General features: G+C 41.4%; 1 protein-coding gene across 1 annotated transcript; it reads right to left on the bottom strand.

The window, feature by feature from the left end:
- Positions 1 to 14,091: 14,091 nt before the first annotated feature.
- Positions 14,092 to 20,297, bottom strand: LOC310859858 (cilia- and flagella-associated protein 337-like; the record flags this gene model as incomplete). The annotated part of the gene is made up of 10 exons (XM_083766625.1): positions 14,092 to 14,331; positions 15,346 to 15,537; positions 15,842 to 16,033; positions 16,828 to 16,959; positions 17,159 to 17,205; positions 17,333 to 17,504; positions 17,952 to 18,074; positions 18,309 to 18,440; positions 19,018 to 19,237; positions 20,272 to 20,297. The coding sequence occupies 10 exons, from the start codon at positions 20,295 to 20,297 to the stop codon at positions 14,092 to 14,094; spliced, it is 1,476 nt and encodes a 491-aa protein (XP_083622751.1).
- Positions 20,298 to 22,051: the final 1,754 nt, after the last annotated feature.

Raw genomic sequence — 22,051 nt, forward strand, 5'->3', positions numbered from 1 at the left:
ATTTTTTTAAATAACCTGTGTTCCAATGTAGTTATTTAGTCACAAGTTTGTGTTAATACTTTTCATTGGTTTAATATGAAACCCACAGACTGCTTATTTCCGTCTAAATAAGTAGTAAAGTGTGCCGCTTGGGATATTATTTACATTATGAAGAGAGGATATATAAAAATATTAAATAAAAAGATTGAGCGATGGAAATAAGTGAATTAGCACAACACCCCATAGCCCCATTCAATTCCCATTCAATTCAATTCAATTAATTTAGGGCTTATTGTAGGGGAAATAGCCAATAAGGGTTGAGTTTTGCACAAAATAACACCTGGACCTCTTTGGTGGGGACGTAACAACTACAAATAAAGGTAAGAAAGCCTTCTAGCATGTAATTCTCCTTTAAGGTTTTATGAGCCAATGAAAATTCTTCTTATGTATGGTAGAGGGTCATGCCAAATAGCACTCAAACCAGTCTTACTCAAATTGGTCATGGGGAACACATCTGTCACTTTGACCAGTAAGCTCCGCCCTCATATTTGTGTGTGTGTGTGTGTGTGTGTGTGTGTGTGTGTGTGTGTGTGTGTGTGTGTGTGTGTGTGTGTGTGTGTGTGTGTGTGTGTGTGTGTGTGTCTGAGAGACAGACAGACAGACTAGGAGAAGTCAACTCATCAGGTTTTTATGTGAACGTTGGGCCTTAATGATTAATCCAGGACCTGAAAAAGATCAATAACCTACAGTGTCTACAAACTAATTTGTCATTGCTGGCTCTGGCAAATATTGGAGCAGGAGCCGAGGTAAAATTAGGTGTATACAAACAATCAACTAAAGGATAAACTGAAGAGCAACAGAACAGAACGGCACGGATCCTGTGAGGTGTGGAGTCAGTAATCACTGGTGTAATGGTGGATGTGTCAAACATAGCGTAGCCGTAGTGTGTGGATGGAAAGCATAGCATCAAACATAACAGGACATGGAGGGAGCCTAACCTACTGCCTAACCAGTCATAGTGTGTGCATGTGTGGGGCATCAAAAAATACAAGGCACCAAAACACATGGTATAGGAGATGAGTTTGACACTTCACTATCATAATCATAACATAAATTAATATTCTCCAGAACAAGAGAGGTTATCGGTATACTATGAGACACATAACCATGTAGTAAACTATCTAGAATCAGAAAGATTAATAGTTCTATGTGCAGTGATGCAAAGTAACCTACACACACACACACACACACACACACACACACACACACACACACACACACACACACACACACACACACACACACACACACACACACACACACAAACACACAAGCATTTAACATTGCGAGTTGCTAGGCAGGTTTCTGAACTATCCTTATAACACACTGTGGAAAACCAGGGGAAACAGCCAGGCCTATTCCCCACAGAATGAGGCTGGGGGAAGTGATAGAGGGAGTACTGTATATCACCCTGTACAGGTATTGCAGCCAATGGGAGCCTGCATGGACGCACCTGCAGCCGGTAAGCTAAGGCAATCACCAGAAGCTTTTAAATAGCCAACGCCCAAGCTGTCTGGTGAGTGAGTTTGAATGGTTTGAACTAATGGAGTGAGGAAGGACGAATCACTCGGTTCATGAGGAGGCTGGTATGAGGGAGATCTCTCAAGCCGACTGAACTCCACAAGGGAGAGCCTACAGCACTCTCCCCCAACTGAGTAAAGTAGTCACTATAGCTCTCTCTCTCTCTCTCTGCTCTACCCACAGGACTGCATGTGAATAGAAGCCCAAGCCCCTGACAAGAGGAACCCTGTGTTGATGTTTTGCCCCCTTTTCCCACTTTAATAAAAGACAATTTAAGTTTATTGTGAATCTGTGCCTATTCTCCCCTGGGTCGCCACAACACCAAGAGACACAAAAACCCAGAAGACAGACATGAATCTTATGATCTTTAGTGAGGGCCATTACAGAAAGAGGTTGAAAGTGGACAAGAGGACATTCTGTTCATGTTACAGACTGTGTGGCTGGCTATACATCTTTTGGGGTTTGTTATTTAAAAATGTATGAAGGAGACAAAAACAGACACAGCAGACACCTGATGCACATTGAGACAATCAGTGCTTAATTTGCACATTATAATAATGCCGGAGCTTGTGAGCACGTCATGCCACCCTCAACGTTTCTAACAGCGAATAATCACCAGATCTCAAAGTTATCAGCCCACAGACAGGTCTCCAATCAACACAAATCATCCCATAGATTTTGGGCCAGTTAGGCCAAGCACGTTTTATGCTTTCTATCACAGAAACTGCGTTTCGGTTTATAAACAGCGGGGCACTGTAGCCTACAGTAGTTGTGAAGGTACCAAACTAAAAAAAAGTATGTAATTTATTCTAATTGTCTCCACCAGGCCGAAGGCATGTGGGGAGAGTATGTTTTGCACTCCGTCCGTCCGTCCGTCCGTCCGTGAACAGCTAATCTCGGCAAATCTCAATGATTGGGCATGGGACACAAGCTAAGGCTTGATCACCCTTTAGCTGGCCACCTTTGATGAGGGTGTATAGTGTTGGAAGGCCGAAACACCCGCTGATTCAAAGGCACACTACTGAGGATGTGTCCCAAAATTTACATCATACCCTAGTTGAAATACACCTCCTAATGCCACTCTTAACATCAAGGCAATCTCATGTGAGCCCACACCATCTATTGGCACAATGGACAGTCTTAACATCACGTCCCGTGTTTTATGATTCTGATTTCTAGCGCCACCAGGAGGCCGCTTTGTGCAAAACAAGTTTTTGCACAGTACACCTACAGATTTTGTCCAAACATCACGCAAATTGGTACACAGTCTCTCTAGAGCCATTCAACGAAACGGGTCTTTCAGATTTATCAGACTCCATCCTGATTGGTTAAGATTGGCTTCCAAAGTTCACAGGAGTGCTCAGTTTCAAACAAAATGCTGCAAATCATGAACACATCGCGTGATTTCCGTGAAATTGTGCACCCACATTCCCACTAGGCCGAGGACGAAATGCCACATGAACAATTTCAACTCAGCCTCAAGGTGGCGCTATAACTGGCCGAAAAGTGTTTTTACCTCTAACTGCACGGATCTGTGGATAACCTGGTGGAGACCTGTGCCCGGAAGGGCACTTTTTCTAGTTGTTGTATCTTGTTATTGCAATTTACGAGCTGTGTTCGCTTCCCGCGTTCGCGCGTCTTACTTGTCATATTTTAACCAACCACACTCTTTAATAACGTATACAGAAGTTCACTTAATTGTCTGCTACCTGAACAGGTCAACTCCAGAGTCTTGTCAGCTTTATTATCATACCAACTTCCACACTCCCTCAGTAAAGATTCAGATCCAGTGCAGTGCTTCACCGAAAGAAGCCATGCGGGTGCATAGTACTAAGCATCTTGAGGATTAATGACTGTTGAAACAGCAGTACCACAGCTCAGCTGTCTGCAAGCTACAGTTGAGAACTTCTGCTCCCAGTCATCAGGATTTATTGGAAACCACTCGTCCTCGTGTTTCACCTCCAATGTACCAGTACAATTTCTGCTTCCTCCCACCAACCTGAGATCATCAGACTCTGTACGGAGAGAATAGAATAGAGAGCAAAAATAAATCTACTGATTAAAACGGGGGCACTTTTTTGAGGTTTGTATTGTATACATTAATTACCTTGCCATGATGTAACTCCAAAGGTGGACAATAAATTGATTAGAAAGTGATAATTCTGTGTGCTGCTCATTGACTGTCAGTCACTCTTTTACCGCATAAATAAACACAAACTAAGTTGATTCAGACAATAGGTGCCTAGCTTGTGAGCACGTCATGTGCACCCTCAATGTTTCTAATACCTAAGCTAACCTAGTTGAGTCTGAGGTTCTACAGTCCAGGAGAGCAGACTCATGACCTTCACACTGGAAGTCTTTGGTCCACATTGGAGAATTTACTTCTCCATAGAGCACCCCCTGGAGGACTGAAGGAGCCCCACAGCCAAGTTCCCTACAGACCACCTCTGCCTGAACATGTATTATACCCATTCAGCAACCTTACAGACTCTGGAGAGAGAGAGAGAGAGAGGTACTAAGTTCCGACCAGTCATTTGTCCGACAACGACAACCTACCTCAAACCCTAACCTAACCATAACCACAAGCACGGAGCAACGCATATTCGCCAACCTTAGTGCATGTTCGACAACCATAATGCATGTTCGCCAACCTTAATGCATGTTCGCCAACCTTAGTGCATGTTCGCCAACCTTAATGCATGTTCGCCAACCTTAGTGCATGCATGTTCGCCAACCTTAATGCATGTTCGCCAACCTTAATGCATGTTTGCGATTAAGTCGTAAAAGCGTACGCACCCAATGAAACATCACACAGGAGATTACTGTCATTGTTGAAGTCAGTTTGTTACCTGAACAGACCAGCTCCACTCTGTCACCTGCAGTATCTATATGCTTTGATCCACACTCCCTCATTGAAGATTCTGATCCATCACATGTAGATCCATACATCATAAATGCAAGTTCCCATCGAGAACCACGACTCTTTTTTGTTGAAACAACATTGCCACAGTTCATCTGTCTACACACTACAGATGATAAAGCATAGGTCCAGCCAAAAGTCATCACTTGTCTCCACACTCCTTCGTTTTTCAGCCACAGTTTACCAGCACAGCGACTGGTTCCTCGAAAGCCGACATCACCATCTGAACAGAGAGAAGAGAATAAACAGTATGTGTGTGTGTGTGTGTGTGTGTGTGTGTGTGTGTGTGTGTGTGTGTGTGTGTGTGTGTTCGTGCGTGTGTGTGTGTGTATTAGAAAAATAACTGAGTACACGGAATTAATTAATTTGTTCTAATCACAATCTATATAATGCTTGCCTGTTGTGTTGTCTGTTGGAGAGCTGAAGAGAGCTGAAGAGAGAAATGATAAACTCAATGAGTTTCAGTGTAACTATAACGCTAACTTCTCCTGCTTCTCCTTGATTTCCATCAGAATCAAAATCTTTATTGTCGCATCATACAGTCTTTACAAGTAAAAGAGGGAGTGAAATTTGCTTTGTGGAAAAAGCTTCACGTTTTTTCAGACCGTGAGAGACTCAATGGAATACCTATTTCATTATTGGGTGTGTCTGGACCCTTATTGTGCATATTTACAAGATGGTGGCTACCCGAAATAGTGCTTTACCGTGATTTCTACCATGATTGTTGACTGTTGGCAAACACAAGCAATATTAATCCATTGGCTAAGATTCATTTCACAGAAGGGACATATATTCTTGAGCTTGCATATTGTCAAAATGGCTGCAAACATGAAAAAGAAAAGAGACATTACATTTCCCATCCCTAGAGTTGTAGGAATGATTTTACATAAAATCAACTTGCCAACAACTTCAGCTTCAGGGCAATCAAAATTCACAAATAATTAATACGAATAACAGGACATAAAGTGCAGTGTGTGGATGGGAGTTAAGAGGTATATATTCATCTTTGTTGTGCTGCCCTGCCTGGTTCTAAGGCTAGGTGGAAAGAATCTATGAGAAGTAGAGGAGTAATGATGGATGCAAACAGGCTGCATGTAAATCATTGCTATTCACAAATTGCTACTGCGCTATAGAAAACATCACGGAAGTGCTGCACAGCTTTGACCCAGACCCAGAGAATGGAAAAATGGAAGAACAGTGGAAGATCTAAGGAGAGTGTCTGTACACTATTGCTGCTCATACTCTCGGTTTCGTCAAAAGGAAGCAGAGAGACTGGTTTGACGAGAATGATCCTGAAATCAACATCCTCATCAACAGACTCCATGAAGTCCACAAACAACATTTTGATGATAAGGCTTGCAGCCAGAAGAAGCAACAATACCAACAAGCCAAGCAAAAGTGCAGCGGAGGACTTGGCAGATGGAAAACAACTGGTGGGATAAGATTGCAGAAGATCTTCAGCATGTTAAAAATCATGGTAAAGCACAATTTCAGGTAGCCTGCACCATCTTGTAAATATGCACATTAAGGGTCCACAATTTCACCAATTCATCCCCCATTAATGAGTGCTAATATTGTGGCGGCCATATTGGATTTCCAGCTAAAAATTGACCGGGTTGTTCATAGGTTGTGATCCTTCTGGGTCATAGATATTATTTCTGGTGGACAACCATGATTTTATGGCAGGTATCCTAAAAAAAAGGTGTGGTTGTCATGGTGACTTATTCACGCACACTGCAACCTTGTAGCTACATTTAGGACGTTGTTGTTGTGCTACTTAATTCACACATTTGAATGTTTTTTGCTGAATTGAAACACTGGGTCAGTTTTCCAGTGTGGCGCCATTTCTATTTTTTGTAAAGATAGGCAGATTACTTCTACTATAGAACAGACAGACAGACAGACAGATCAGTAGTATAAAAGTTAACTCATCAGGTTTTTGTGTGAACTTTGGGCCTTAATGATTAATCCAGGACCTCAACAAGATCGATAATCTACAGTTTCTACAAACTCAGCAAAACAAAAGGCTAACAAAGGTGAACAAATATAAGTACAAGGCAAGAACTACACATCATACCTATAGGAGGTGATTCAACAACCTACCGTCATGTTATAAAGTCATATTCTCCAGAACAAGAGAGGTTATGAGACATACCTGTAGTAAACTAATATTATCTATCTATGAAAAGTTTGTGAGCAACGTACTCTATAGTCTAGGTGATACATACATAACCTGTGATAAACAGCCCCTATATACATTAAGCAGCCCCTGCTTAACAAGATTGTAGGTATTGTATTATTTGTTGTTTGTTGATATGGCCTGATGTCAACTGAGTATTAAGCACTTATTTATTCACCTGATAATCTGTTTACCAATTTTAGCTTGCGGCACTTGAACTTTTAGAATATTGCTGAGTGGCCCCTGAGCCATCTTAAGTTGAGTAGCCCTGCTCTAAAACATGTGATCAGCGTGAGATGGTCCATTCTCACCACAGTGCAGCTCCATGGTTAGGGAGGAAAGGAGGAGAGAGGTCACACTCAGCCACGTTACCATCTTCATCCTGCTGCCTGGTGCCTGAAGACACCTTCACCCCCTGTCTGCGTCTGCTGAAGCTCCACAGATATGCCAGACACCTGTCTGTTCCACCCCTCCTCCACACACACACACACACACACACACACACACACACACACACACACACACACACACACACACACACACACACACACACACACACACACACACACACAACTTTGATAAGAAGAACTCAATATAATGAACCCACGCCTCCAGAGAGACTGGAGGCGTGGGTGGCCATCCCACCACTGCCACCAAATGTCACACTCTGTACTGAGTGCGGGACACTGCGGGTAGAATGAGCCATAGGCACTTGAATTAGTCCTCAAAAGTCAAAGACAATCCCCAAGGTACTCAAAAATACTCCAAGATAAACTCAAAAAAATACTCAAAATACTCAAAAATATACTCGAAAAATACGCAAACATTTTCCACTTAGTTGGATTACTCAATACAAGTATTGACAAAGTCACTTGATGCAATCAATTGCTTTTATTCACCTTGTTTGTGTCCAGAGAAAAAAACATGGAGGAGGTTCCCGTCAAAACAAACTGTACACATAAACTGGCCAGGTTGGCTACAGGTCCTCTCAGCTCCAGGTACAGCCCTACAATGACTCCTGGGCAGTGGCAGGTTTCCTGCTTATAAAGGCCAGGCCCCTCCCACTAGACCAAACCATCCCTGTCTGAAACTTACAAGTTACAACCCAGTTTAGCCCATGTCCAAAGACAATACATTTCATATACACGCATTTAAAGTGTTACATAATATTCCACACATAATCCACACAATGATAAATCAGAGTACTCTAAACAAACCCTCATACTGTTGGTATGTTCCCCACACCCCACAGGTGATAGTTGCTCCCTACAATGAAGTCAACAATCAATTATCAATCAACAAATGCACAATAAATAATGATCTGCAAATTCTGTTCAAACTCTGTTGGTTATCTTCAGTCTCAGTGGCAGGGTGAACTGCCACATTACCTCCCCCCTCTCCAGGCGGTCACGCATTTGTACATACGCCAGGATTCCCTCTGGCGTTGGGGTTTTGGGAACATACCAACAGTATGAGGGTTTGTTTAGAGTACTCTGATTTATCATTGTGTATATTATGTGGATTATGTGTGGAATATTATGTAACACTTTAAATGTGTGTATATGAAATGTATTGTCTTTGGACATGGGCTAAACTGGGTTGTAACTTGTCAGTTTCAGACAGGGATGGTTTGGTCTAGTGGGAGGGGCCTGGCCTTTATAAGCAGGAAACCTGCCACTGCCCAGGAGTCATTGTAGGGCTGTACCTGGAGATGAGAGGACCTGTAGCCAACCTGGCCAGTTTATGTGTACAGTTTGTTTTGACGAGAACCACCTCCATGTTTTTTTCTCTGGACACAAACAAGGTGAATAAAAGCAATTGATTGCATCAAGTGACTTTGTCAATACTTGTATTGAGTAATCCAACTAAGTGGATTTATTTATTTTAGTTTTTCTTGGAGTATTTTTGAGTACCTTGGGGACATACATGCTTCTCAAAAAGAAAGTTGTTCAGTCAGATAATTCACAAATAGATTTAACCAATATTTATTATAGAATCAGAATACAAGTGCGCATATAATATATTATCTTGGCGTTTGGCTCTGCTGCAATTTTCTCCCTGCTCGGCACAATTAAACACCATCATTAAACATTAAGAGCAGGGAGATAGATATACAATAACAACCCCCCATGGAGAACAGAAATAACAGAGCCCACCGGTGGTGCTGAGGTGGCGGTGGGAGCAAACAATGCATAACAGCGTATGACGTGTGGGTCTTGCAAACACTGTATAGACCCACATAGAAATGCAGCATATTAACCCCTCGAATATATTAATGGCCCTTGAGCATAGCATGAACCCACTTGAGTATACCTGACTGAACTAACTCCGCAAGCTACGCATCATATGTACATAAAACTGAGAGGGCACAATTTTCAACTGAGGGTGCCAGGCCCCCTCTGGGAACCCTGTGGCGCCGGCCGGACCTGTCTGGTTCGCCTCCTGGGCGTTTCCCTGCGCCCCCGGGATGTGTTTTGGACCCAAATGCACAACTCATTTCAAAGTAGAATCAGGAAACCCAGGCTGTGATTTTCTTCACTTCTCATCTTCTGTGCCTCAATTCACCCATTCTTGAGATAAGGGACAAAACTTTTTTCAAACTAGATTTTTTTTTTTTTTAAGATACATTCAAATCAAATAGATGCATTTGTAGACACAGGTCTCAACTACCAATCTTGAGAAGGAACAGGTTTTTAGCATAACATTTCTTTCTAAAATGGGACATTTATGCACTTAATACCTGATTCTTGTCAACTCCGTCAGACACACTAAAATCCCTTTTAATTGAATTTGATAATTTCAACAATAATATAAAGTCCTCAGTTATCTTATAATGGCTTTCAGTAATCAAGTTAAGTAATACAATTCTTTTAATATTGTTTTGTTCCAATATCACACTATTATGAAATATCCAATTTCTCAAATCCGTCATTTCAAACTTTATTTTCAATATTATAACATGAAAACCATGTAAAAAAAAAAAAAAAACATCATTACGTATCATTTCAGTTGGTGTTTCAATACATAAGCACAAAAGATTTAACATTGAATTTTCTATTTCTTTGGAAATTAACAAAAACATCACGGGACGAACGTCTGACGGAGTTGACGAACATCTGACGGAGTTGACAAGTTTAACTGATTTAGGTTCTAGACCACCTAGGATCTTGATTCTGGTGACTAATCCCACATTTTCAAGGATGAGGAATACAGTGGTACTATTTATATTGGCCCTGTGACCATGGCAGCCATTTTCAAAATGGCCGCCACCTGATGTTATTTTACAATAACTCAAGTTCTACACCACCTAGGATCTTGATTCTGGTGACTAATCATACATTTTCAAGGATGTGGGATACATTGGTACTATTTAGATTTGTCCTGTGACCATGGTAGACATTTTTCAAAATGGCCACCAACTTTCTGTTATTTCCCAATAACTCAAGTTCTACACCACCTAGGATCTTGATTCTGGTGACTAATCCTACATTTTCAAGGAGGAGGAATACAGTTGTACTATTTAGATTTATCCTGTGACAATGGCAGCCATTTTCAAAAATGGTGGACCTGCTATTATTTTACCAATTTAGTCAGGGAATATTATCAGAATAATGTTAAATCTGTGAATACATTTCTTACCAATAATTTTTTCACCAATGTGTTTGTAAAGGTGTCTACTAACATATCCCACATTGGTTTCTATTGAACATTTTTGACAGCTGCTGAAAGTTGGGTACCATAGCCTACCAAGTGGCTATGGCCAAACTAGGGAGTCTATGGCCAAACTAGGGGTCAAACCCCTTGGGCTAAATTCGGCCATATATCCACTTGCCCAAATGTGCTGACCTCATTTTGTGATGACGGCTATGGCCGTTTTCAGCCCAAGGAGTGTTCTTCGTGCATAGCTAATGTTTGGAATGCATTCAGAATCATGAAAACTCCCTAGTTTGACATTGGTGAAGAAAATTCTTGATAAGGAATGTATTACCAGATTGTATTAATATCCCCTGACTAACTCATCTTCTAGACCACCTAGACCCGACTTCACCAACAGAGACCCGATTGACAACTAAACAACAAGTTTGGACAGCCCCACCAATTAGTGTTACGGAAAATAGCAAGTGTCTACCCTAGGCCCAGAGGGAGACACAGAACTTAGATGCGGCTCACATGTTGCACGACTCCTCAACAAGCTGCCACCAGAGATGAGAGCTGAATTCTGCCGCACAATGCTCTGCGGCCCAGGAGCAACCAACACCATGTTGGAGTTCTCTGAGTGGTTGAAGCACGAGTCCTAGCCATATAGCCTGTGCAAAGGCAAACACCTTGAAGACCTGCTTGAGGTGAACATTGAGCAGTGAACAGTGAGCGAAAGACTGAAGACAGAAGATCTGCCTTCAGGACTATCAGGCAGGATGTGCAGACACTGAAGGCATCAGTGTCGTTCTGTGTCAACAGCATGTCAACCAAAGCAATGTTACCAAATCAAAGGAGCCTTCACCTCAAGTCACCTGGGGCTGGGTGAGAAATCGTATCCTGTATCTAGCCTCACAACTAAATACAGACACTTGGCCAGACTGCCGTTTGAAAGGGTTAAACCCTTCATCCTGATTGGGGAAGACCACCCCACCTAATCACACCAACCGAACAAGTGAGTTTGGGGCCTCCAGGTGGGCCAGCAGCCATCTGCACAAGACTGGGCTGGACCCTGCAGGAAAGCAATCTCCAGCCAAGACAATGTAAGTTGACTATAACAGAGCCCCAGAACACAGAGGTCATGAGAAGGATGGAGAAACACTGGCAGGAGGCCACCAAGATCAACGCCACACTGCAGTGGCCAGTGAAGTCAAACTGTGCGTCTGTACCTGAAAGGGACAAGTCAAAGGCCAGAAAGCCCACCTCCTTTTAATGTCCTGTCAGTAGCAACTCAACCTGCACCTGAAATAAGCCCTGGCCCCTCCCAGAGAAAGTTCATCCTTGAAAATGTAATGATTAGTCACCAGAATCAAGATCCTTGGTGGTCTAAAACTTGAGTTATTGGTAAAATAACAGCAGGTTGGTGGTCATTTTGAAAAACAATGGCTGCCATGGTCACAGGACAAATCTAAATAGTACCACTGTATTCCTCATCTTTTCAAATGTATTATTAGTCGCCAGAATCAAGATCCTAGGTGGTCTAAAACTTGAGTTATTGTAAAATAACAGCAGGTGGCGGCCATTTTGAAAAACAATGGCTGCCATGGTCACAGGGAAAATCTAAATTGTACCACTGTATCCCTCATCCTTGAAAATGTAGTCTTAGTCACCAGAATCAAGATCCTAGGTGGTGTAGAACTTGAGTTATTGTAAAATAACATCAGGTGGCGGCAATTTTGGAAAATGGCTGCCATGGTCACCACGAGACAAATCTGTGATGGCCCTATAGCCAAAAATGTTCCTTAAGGCATGCTCTAACTGTGTGCCAAATTAGAATACGTCCCATTATTCAAAAACTATAATTTTATTGTTTTAGGAACACTTTTGTCAACTCCGTCAGATACATGTCAACTCCGTCAGACACAAAACCTGACGGAGTTGACGTCTGACGGAGTTGACAAAATGTCATTTGTTTTCATCTTAACCCTCTGTAGTACAATGTAGCCATTTTGTTTTTGCTTCATTTGTTAGCTAAACCTAACCCTAAACTTTTATAATAAACATTATTTTGGAATTCTTAACAAAGATCATAATAATGTCCTGACGGAGTTGACATGTAAAAGCTGTGACCACCCTGATATCAACATTGTTTGTTTAAAATATCAAACAATTGAATGCTTGTCAGACCAGGTGCTCCACTGTTGCAACAAATACAAACGGGACTTGGAAAAGGAGTCTTCAGGCTAAATCTGTCGACAATATTTTCTGATTAATTTAAGACTTTTAAAAAACCTGACGGAGTTGACGGGAGACGTGGGACACACATTTGATATGAGATATCTAATGGAAAATATAAATTAAAATTATTGTGTATATTGTTTGCTATGTTGTTGACAATCTACTTTAATTTAGTATGTATATTTATGTGATTGTGACAGTATTAGACACTTTTTTAGCAGTTTGAAATTATGACCACTTGCTGGGGACAGGCTAAATACAGGCGTTTTTGGGTACAGTGCCTGCTTTTAACTAATTCAGATGGCATATGAAAACAATTATAATGAAATTAATGGCATAATAATACACAACTGTATTACATTTAACTTTGCAAGTGCTTTTATTTTTATTAAATTAATTTATTCTTAACAATAATAAGGCTCTTATGTGTGGGACATGTTTTTTCCACTTTTGTCCCTCATCTCAAGAATGAGTGAATTACCATTCTCACCTGCACTATTGACTGCAGGCCTGCCGGTCTGTCTATCTGTCTGTCTGTCTGTCTGTCTGCCTGCCTGAGCCTGTTTTCCATGTCTCCATGTGCCTCCTGTCCCCTTTAAAATAAAACAGGACTTTGTTTTGTATGCATTTCTATTGGACTTTGCCAGTTTTAACAAACTGTGAGACTTCAGTTATGTTTGTATAGCCGTTATTATTGTACTGACCAGCTTCCAGAGGGAGCCAGTCCAAATGGAAAGCTTGTTTACCAACATGGCTAGCCCCAAAGCAACCCTGACCAAACTGTTCTGATAAACCTGCCAGCCACTTCTCTATTTTGGTTAGGCCTCCAGAACACACCATGGGGGCAAATAATCAAAACAACTTTGGTCCAAATTTGGTCCAGCTGTTCACCTTGATCATGGGCATTTAACCTGCTAACCCTGCTTAAGATGATTCATGGCTTCTATTCTTTGTTTTTAACATGCTGATTATTATTTGTATTATTTTAATTTGTATTATTCTATTCACCTTGCTCATGGGCTTTTAATGCCATAGTTTCATGCAGTTTAACACACTTGAAGTGGAAGCACACTGAATGTATGTCTAAATGTATCTAAATACATGTGTTAGGTCCTGTTTTTAATGTCCCTGCTTAAGATGACTATGTTTTTTTATTTTTTATTATGCGTTGCCTAGAGACGGGGAAGCGTCCATATAGATAGCGAGGCTGGTCTGTATCCAGAACACGGAAAAACACGGAGAATACGTCAACGACAGGAATCGCCATAAAATAAACACGTAAAATGAGTTAAGTTGCTGTGCTGGACTGTTCTAAACAGGAATCAGGATTACCTTTAAAGGCCATAAGAGGGCAGCCTTCTATCTACTAATAATGATTGGTACAGTTATACAATAATGCTAAAAAATAAAATAACACAAAAGCCCTGAAGGCTTGTTTGATAGCAGACGGGTGCTCTTTTATGGCAGCTTTGAAGATGCCGTTGCCCGGAGAATGCACTCGCTCCTCCTGGGTGTCCATAATCTATAATATATAGGCTAGAATGTGTAGAATATTTATTCACTTTAGAGAGCACATGGGATCGACATCTTGATCTTCTGTCCCCTCGGCCAGCCTCAGCTGAGCGAGGTAATCTTTGCATCCCACCAACAAATGAGGCCGGGTGTTCCCTGAGAGAGGAGGGATTAACAGGAAGGGGAAGTTGCCATGCTCGGGGTGGCGCCCTGGCAGCACGCAGGGGAACTGCAGCCGGATGGTTCTGAGACAACCATGAGAAGAGATGTCCCACACCCTGAGCTCCTGATGAGAGAGTAAACCTATGATTAATATCTGTAGTGTAAATACTGAGACAACCACGAGAAGAGATGTCTCACACCCTGAGCTCCTGATTAGAGAGAAAAGCTATGATTAATATCTGTAGTGTAAATACAATACTGAGACAACCATGAGAAGATATGTCCCACACCCACCCATACAAATCACCATGCGTGTGGTTCTCAAAGTGGGGTCTGGCCACCTCCATGGGTCCTTCAGGGGCTTCCAGGGAGACACCAAATTTCTCTTAGTTTTGGGTTTAGGTTTGAGAGTAGATGATGTATATTAATCCAGAGTGAGCAACTGCATGGCCTATATTCATCATGTAAAATATATTTTTGAGGAGCGCTAGCCCCTCCTATATGCACAGCTTTTGTTTGTAGCACGGAATGTGATGATTTAAATGGCTGATGTATGATGATGTATGATGATAGGAGCGCCCCTCACTTCACACAAGTGTGATTTTGTTTGTTTCGTAGATGAGTAATTTTCTCCTCCCTGGGTGTCACCTCTCTCCTCACGGGCATGGCTGCTGTTGCTCCATCTGGAGCAGTGGAGCTTAATACTATACCACAACTTGTTTATTCATATATTAACAGGATTGCCTTTAGGAAAATACAACTCTGCAATTAATTTGTATTAGTCAAAATAATATGTTTAATATAATGTTTTGTTCGACAGTGGAGCATAGCGACCACCAACTCGGACGAGCAACTAAAATAATTATCTTTTGAGGTGCGCTAGCCCCTCGAATGCCAGGCTTTGTGTGTTTGTGTGTACCACGGAATGTGATGATTTGATTGGCTGAGCACGGAATTGATAATATGTAATGATAAGAGCACCCCTCACTTAACACGAGTGTGATTATTCATTAATTTTGTTTCTTCACCCAGAGTCCTGCATTTCTCGGATTTTGAAGAGATGGCAGTACTAGTTTCCTAGAGGAGGGTATCAACGTTCAAATGAACAAATACAAATGTGTTGTTTTGAGCGACTCACGTCATCTCTGGAGTAGCTGAAGATCTGTCCCACGGGGTGGTAGATGGCCACGTCCAGCACTGTGGTGAGATGACCCTCCATTGCAGCAGAGGGGCGGCTAGGAACATAGCGGTTCCACAGTCTGACCACTGGGTCCAGACCACCTGTTACTACCAGTTTAAGAGCCCTGCTGTAGTCAAAACACATGACTCCCTGCAAGGTGCACAAGAGTAGGAGGAATGTGTAAAAGCACTGAATCAGAATCAACTTCATTCATGTCACATCACTTGGTTCATAGATCTAAAGTGGGTGAAATTTGATTTAACATTTAAGACCAGAAGATACGATCGCCTTTGACCAGTAAGGGACCATTTGGTTCCATTTGAACACTTGCAAGAATAGAGGCTATTTGGACCACTGCAAGGTCCCCAAACCCGACATTGAGAAACAGTGATTTACAAACAAGTGCAGAGCCATCGTCCAGCATAAGATGTTCCATTGAGTGATGATGAGGTACCTTGTCAATCCTCCAAATGTAAGGCTTCAGCCTACGTGACACGTCCATGATGACCACAGAAGACGTGTCGCTTCCTGATGATGTCAGGATGAGGTCAGTGTAGGGTTCATACATCACTCTGTTGATTGGTTCATGGTGTATGTTTGGGATGTGATGGTAGGACACCAGGCGCTTGATGTCACCAAGCAGGCTCTATGAGTCATGAAGAGAGAGAGATGCTGTAGGTGCTATCTTGGAATCCCCATCGATGATGTTATTGGTAGGAAGGTTTCTGAACTGTCCACAGCCCACCAATGAGATGTGATTTGTGAGTACTAAAATGATACGATCTTATGAGCATTAGTGAGGACAAATTATATGAAGACAATTGGAATGGGGACCCCCCCCCCCCCAACTTCACAAGCACTAATTGTAAACATTACATTTCATCTAGAAAATTGTGAAAATTGCAGATCTTGAGCTTGTAGAACTGCTATTTTCAAAATGTTGTGATGCCTCTTTCTTATATTATTAACAATTTGGCCAATGTCTGACCAGTTGTTGAGGGGCGCTAGGCGCTAGCCCCTCCAACGCCTGGCTTTGTGTGTTCTGCCCGTGACGTCATGTCTGTGGCCAAGTCTATGGACTTTGTATGACGAAAATTCTTCCGTCTTCTACATCAAACTCAATGGCCAAGTCAATGGCAACTGACGTAAGTGGGTGACTTCATCCTCATGCATGTTCATCATGATAAAAAAGGCGCTACTCACTTCACAGTAGTGTGATTTCTATAGTATCCTAGTTTGTTGATTACTTTTGACACAGTAATGGTCATTTTCTATTCTTAAATTGTCACTTCACTGTCATCTGGGGACCCCCCAAAATCGAAATTGGGAACCACTGCTTTAAGCACTACTGTCTTAGTAAATAGATTATGAGGTCAGGCTTATTGGCATGATCTTGCAGGTTAAGCACGGTTAGCGAATAGATTATGAGGTCAGGCCTACTGGCATGTAGATCTTGCGGGTGGAGGTGTCTTCAGTGAAGGGATTCTCTATCTTAGAGGGTTTCAGGAACCTCATGAGGTGGACTCCTCCCTTCTCATCCCCCCACAGCAGCAGAGGATGCTGCTCTGGGTGCTAGGATGGAACACAACAGGCTTATTTATACAACTTCAACTTCAGTGGGTTCAACTTTTATTGTATTTTATTTAACCTTTATTTAAACATAAATCCCTGCATTCTAGTTCTAGTTATCTCTTTTTCGAATGAAAGAAATGTACATTCAATTATTAAATGGTCAATTCAGATGCGTTGATGGTGGTTAGCTATACCTTACCTTTGCATCATGCCAGTAGCAAAGAGCAGTTGGCAGAGCCGAAAAACCTTGGAGGAAAGTTTCAGAAAGAGTTCAAAGAAAGAATGAAAAACGTAACATTGAATATTATTACCAATTCAGGTCACTATTGAAAGTTATAGAAATTCGAATAAATACACCAGTATGACACTCTACCATACAAGTGGATATCCTCAGAGATTGCGGACGTGATCACGTCAACAATACGGATGTCGTTGTAGCTGGTTGCTATGGCAACCCGGTGGACATGTGCCATGTAGACGGCGTCCGTGGTCCATCCCTTAAACGGTGTCCTGGAACTGCAGTCCGCTGCTGGGTCCCCGGCCAGCTGAAGACATGGCAAGGACACCAAGATCTTCATAATGTATGCATCTGACTAGGGCTATATCGGTTTGTTTTGGATAACTTTCGACTGTCTGAAACTGAATACTAACTGAATAATAAGCGTGTTTAAAAATAATACTGTATATTTTGCATGTTATATGAAAAATCATGTTGATTAGGTGCCAACACAAATATTAACGCCATTAACAATAAAGACGAAAATAGGACGTAATGAGGCACATTATGACGTACATTTTCCCTTCATTGTCAATGGCGTTTACAAAACAAACATTGAACTAAAGACAAACATTAAACCTGTATATAGGAGGGGCTAGCGCCCCTCAAAAATAGCCACTCTAGAAGCTATTTGTTTTAATCTTTAAAAATAAATCCTCACCAAAATTGTATTATTTCATTCAAATGGATGTATCTCCTGCATCAGAGCACTCACCTGCAGAGTCTTAAGGATGTGTAGTCGCGTGTTCAGGACAGTGAGCATCCCGGCCTTACTAACACCGATGTAGCGGAGGGGCCGAGGAGACGGAACAGCCACCACACGCGTAATGGGCTGTCGCTGCACAGGACACATCCATATTTTATGAAATTCTTAACATCTTCTATGAAGCCACGTCTGAAATACATAACAATTTGACCGATAGCTGATATCGAAAAAACATATTGCATTATATTACGAATATCGAACAATACATCTGTGCATCACTAAATCATCACACATTAAACATTTGATAATAACGACATACGGTCAAACAAAAGTGCATGAGTGCCAGTGGCTGTGATGCCCCCATACTTTGTTGTAAGTACAGTGTGTGATGCGTGGCTCGGTGTCCAGGACAGCGTCTCTGGGGACAGACAGGTGTCCTCTCTCCCTGTACTGCTGAAGCATGTAGTCCTCCACACGGCCCCTACTGCTGATATCCCCCTGGTGGTCACCAACATGTGAAGGAATAGAAAAATATATGCTTTGTCATGCTCTAGATCAGTGGTTCTCAAACATTTTCATGGCAAATTGATATTATGTGGACCCTCAATATAAAAGGATTTGATGCCAGGGATCCCCATAAAGGAAGATCTTAGTTATAGACTTGATAAAATACAGAATTATTAAAAATGTAGGTGGGAAGAGTTAGACCTATGATCTGAATAAAATAAATTTTTAATCTATGTACCGGTAATATGCGTATGTGACCAGTGTATGCCGAGAACTGCCCGACAAAATCAACTTCAAACTCTGTGTGTGTGGGCTTAAAAGGGACACAGGCAGGCAAAATACGTAGAGATCTCTGTAATATGAGCCTAAAACAGTCACAGGCAGAGAGATGGGTACAAGTACAATGGGTATTGCATGTGTCATGTTAACAGTTTTGTCGACACTTTGAAAACCTGTGGAATATAGACCGATCAAAATAAAAAAGGAGAATAAAAATGAGGAGAGGGAATTATTACGAAGATAACTTGATGATTGATTTCATTCTCTTTACCAGTGCCGTTCTCTTTACCTCATGGAAGAACCTCTCCAACCAACAGGCCTCACTATCAGGATCCGGTATGGACCTCGGTGCCTCCTGGAACTCCTCCAAGCCCTGTCTGTGTTCTGGTCTTCCTCCTCTCTGTTCTTGGGTCTGTAGATCAGCTCTGGAGGCAGAGTGGCGGGCGAACATGTCTTCCAGGAGATGCAGGGTCAGGTTCTCCTCAGGTCTGACCTCACCGCCTGCGTCACTGTCAATTAACAGAGCAATTAGTAAATGCATTTCTTAAATCAGGGGTTTATTCCGTAACAGGACTCAGGAGTCGTTGTTTCGTTTATTTTCAGAAGGGGATACCAATTTGATCAAAGCAGGAGAAAACACACAGGATTGACACAAGTGAAATTGAGAATCCTGTTACTGAACAAACACAATAGCAATGCTTACTATCAGAATATAGAGCTTTAACCTTTAAATAAAAAACTATTTTTGTTTTATATCACGTATATCCTAGCTTTAATTTGTTTCTCCTTACTGCTAATGCTAGTAACTACACATGAACTAATCATGTGTTATATCAGATAGAAACAGTTTTTCCATTGCCTATAAATCTACTGAAGTTGTAATAGTTTCAGTAGGGATTGCTATTTATTTTATATTCATTTATTAATGTATTGTGTTTTCATTGTTAAATATTTGCCCTGCATTGTACAGTATGTTAGTTAACTTTTGCTGTTTTTAAATGTGTTTTATAAATAACTTGACAAGTCCTCACTACTTTATTCTTATTTATTCTTTGGACAGGTTTTTTGTCGAACAACATCCCGAAATGTGGCACTAACCAAATTCACTCTGACATTCCTAATTTAGACATGTTCTGTCGGGAGGATAGGCCTACCACCTAACTACATTTTTGACGTTTTAGATTATATATTTTTTTGCATAAATCAGTGCTATTGAACACCCTTTACGTTGCGAACAATGAAAACAATGAAAAGTAGTAAAAAGCGCTTCGGACAAAACCTCTCCATTGGACCCTCAAATATAATAAAGTCACAACACCAACTTTGATGAGCATAAGGTTAAGTATAGTATAAGTATAAGGTTTTCTTAATTTCCTGAAAAATGTATATTTTTCATTTACTGAAAAATTAACATCTCTTCCTAACAGCAGAGATATGCAAACATATACTTTGAGAATTAGTAGATCTACAAGCTCGCTATCCATCATGATGTGACACATTGTGAGCTTGTAGATTTCACATTGAAGTGGGGCTTAACACTCACCAAGAGTTGCTGTGGGGCACCTCCATTCCAGAAACCCAGAAATCCCAGGGATTGCAGAATTTTCATTAAGCAGCTACAGTATAGTATAGATCACAGTACAGATATAGATAAATCTGAGATGTCTTCACCATCCTTTGAGGCAGCTCTCTCTTTTCAGGCAAAGCCAAACAAAGCTCCTTGTCTCTGGACAGGCAAGGAATGTCCCTGTCCACTCAATGGATCAATGAACCATCCATCACCTCAGACATCCACAACAGAGTCAGTCAACACATGGCTGGTGGTGAGAGGAGGACCATGGAGACCAGAGCAGCTTTGAAACAGGTGTGAGTAATGAATAATCCTTTGGTGATGATTGAGAGGCTGAAGTCAAGAAGAGTATAGGCTCATTAAAATTACAATGCAGTAATACTTTATATGCCCTGTTTGTACAGTATAGGTTGTAAAAATAAAATAAAATAAAGTAAAAGGCGAAAATACTGAATTTTCAAACATTTTTGAAAATATTTGAACATTTATTTTAAATTGTGATGCGTGGAGAGCTTGCCGATTCGGTGAGGTGAAGAGATTTGGTGTAGAGGGGAAAAATATGTTTTCCCCTCTACACCACTTAAAAGGAGACTATTTAATGACATTCCCCGCCCCCATCAGTTTTCATGGGGTGCTAACGTCACTGCATGAGGTGAAATATATGGGGGGCTAGCCTAGCAGTCCTATATATATACAGGCCCCTGGGAGACTGGTCAATGTATATATAGTAGTTAATGATTGGCAGGTATATTCATGCTAGTTTCATGCTCCATTTCAACGACAAGCTGAGTGTGAGGAGTGAGTGTACTATCTCTAACCCATTAAGACATGTAAGCCGTTTCTATAAATGCCTTCTAAATCAGTAGTTCTAAATTACTTTAAAGTTCTGTTCTTTGACTATAGAAGTGTCTATTTGTACGTCCCTAAATGTTTTGATAAATTGAACATGGTGGACCCTCTGTCCACTCACAGGTAACAGTCTTTGTATTGAGTTTGTGCTTGAAATGTACTGTAATTCTGCAAACTGTTAATAAATATTTCAATCAATCAATCAATCAATCAAAGATTTTTCAAAAATGTTCGAAAATATCAGATGTATACAAGCGAAGCTGGCAGTGCGGTGGCAGTACACATTTGTGAATAGCCAACACAAAAATCTAAATGACACAGATGCTTTCCCGGTTTTAATGAAGGCAGCCTGCATGGACACACTCAGATCTGGTCTTATAGAGGGTATGCACATGCATACAGTGAGTGGCAAATCGAGTGGCAAAGTGAATTTAACGTCTTTGTGGAATTAGATAGGACTTTCCTGTTGTTTCTGTTTCTGGATGTATGGGCCTGTCAAGGCCAGAAAGTAGTGTTTTGCCACTCTGTAGGTAAGGGTTCCCGCATAACTTCTGGGTATGATGATGATGTCACGCACATACCGTCTATAGTTGATATTCATACAGTTTATAGAGCAGTGCTTATAAAACTTAAATTCCAAGGCTGAGCCTGGCAGGCCACAGACCCTCATAACTCTGAAAGTGTGAAAAAAGAAACCAAAAGTGTCTATTGGGTTCCGTTTGAGCTACAGACCTGTAAGGGCCTTTTGTTTCCATTTGTATACAACTCTCAGAGTTGTAAGGGTTCATTTGATAACCATCATTTAGCTTGGGATCTCCTGCGTCTGCACGCACGCACGCGCGCGCGCGCGTGTGTGTGTGTGTGTGTGTGTGTGTGTGTGTGTGCGTGTGTGCGTGCCTGCATG

The sequence above is a fragment of the Protomyctophum parallelum genome (genome assembly GCF_964188405.1).
Source record: "Protomyctophum parallelum genome assembly, chromosome: 6".
Lineage (NCBI taxonomy): Eukaryota > Metazoa > Chordata > Actinopteri > Myctophiformes > Myctophidae > Protomyctophum > Protomyctophum parallelum.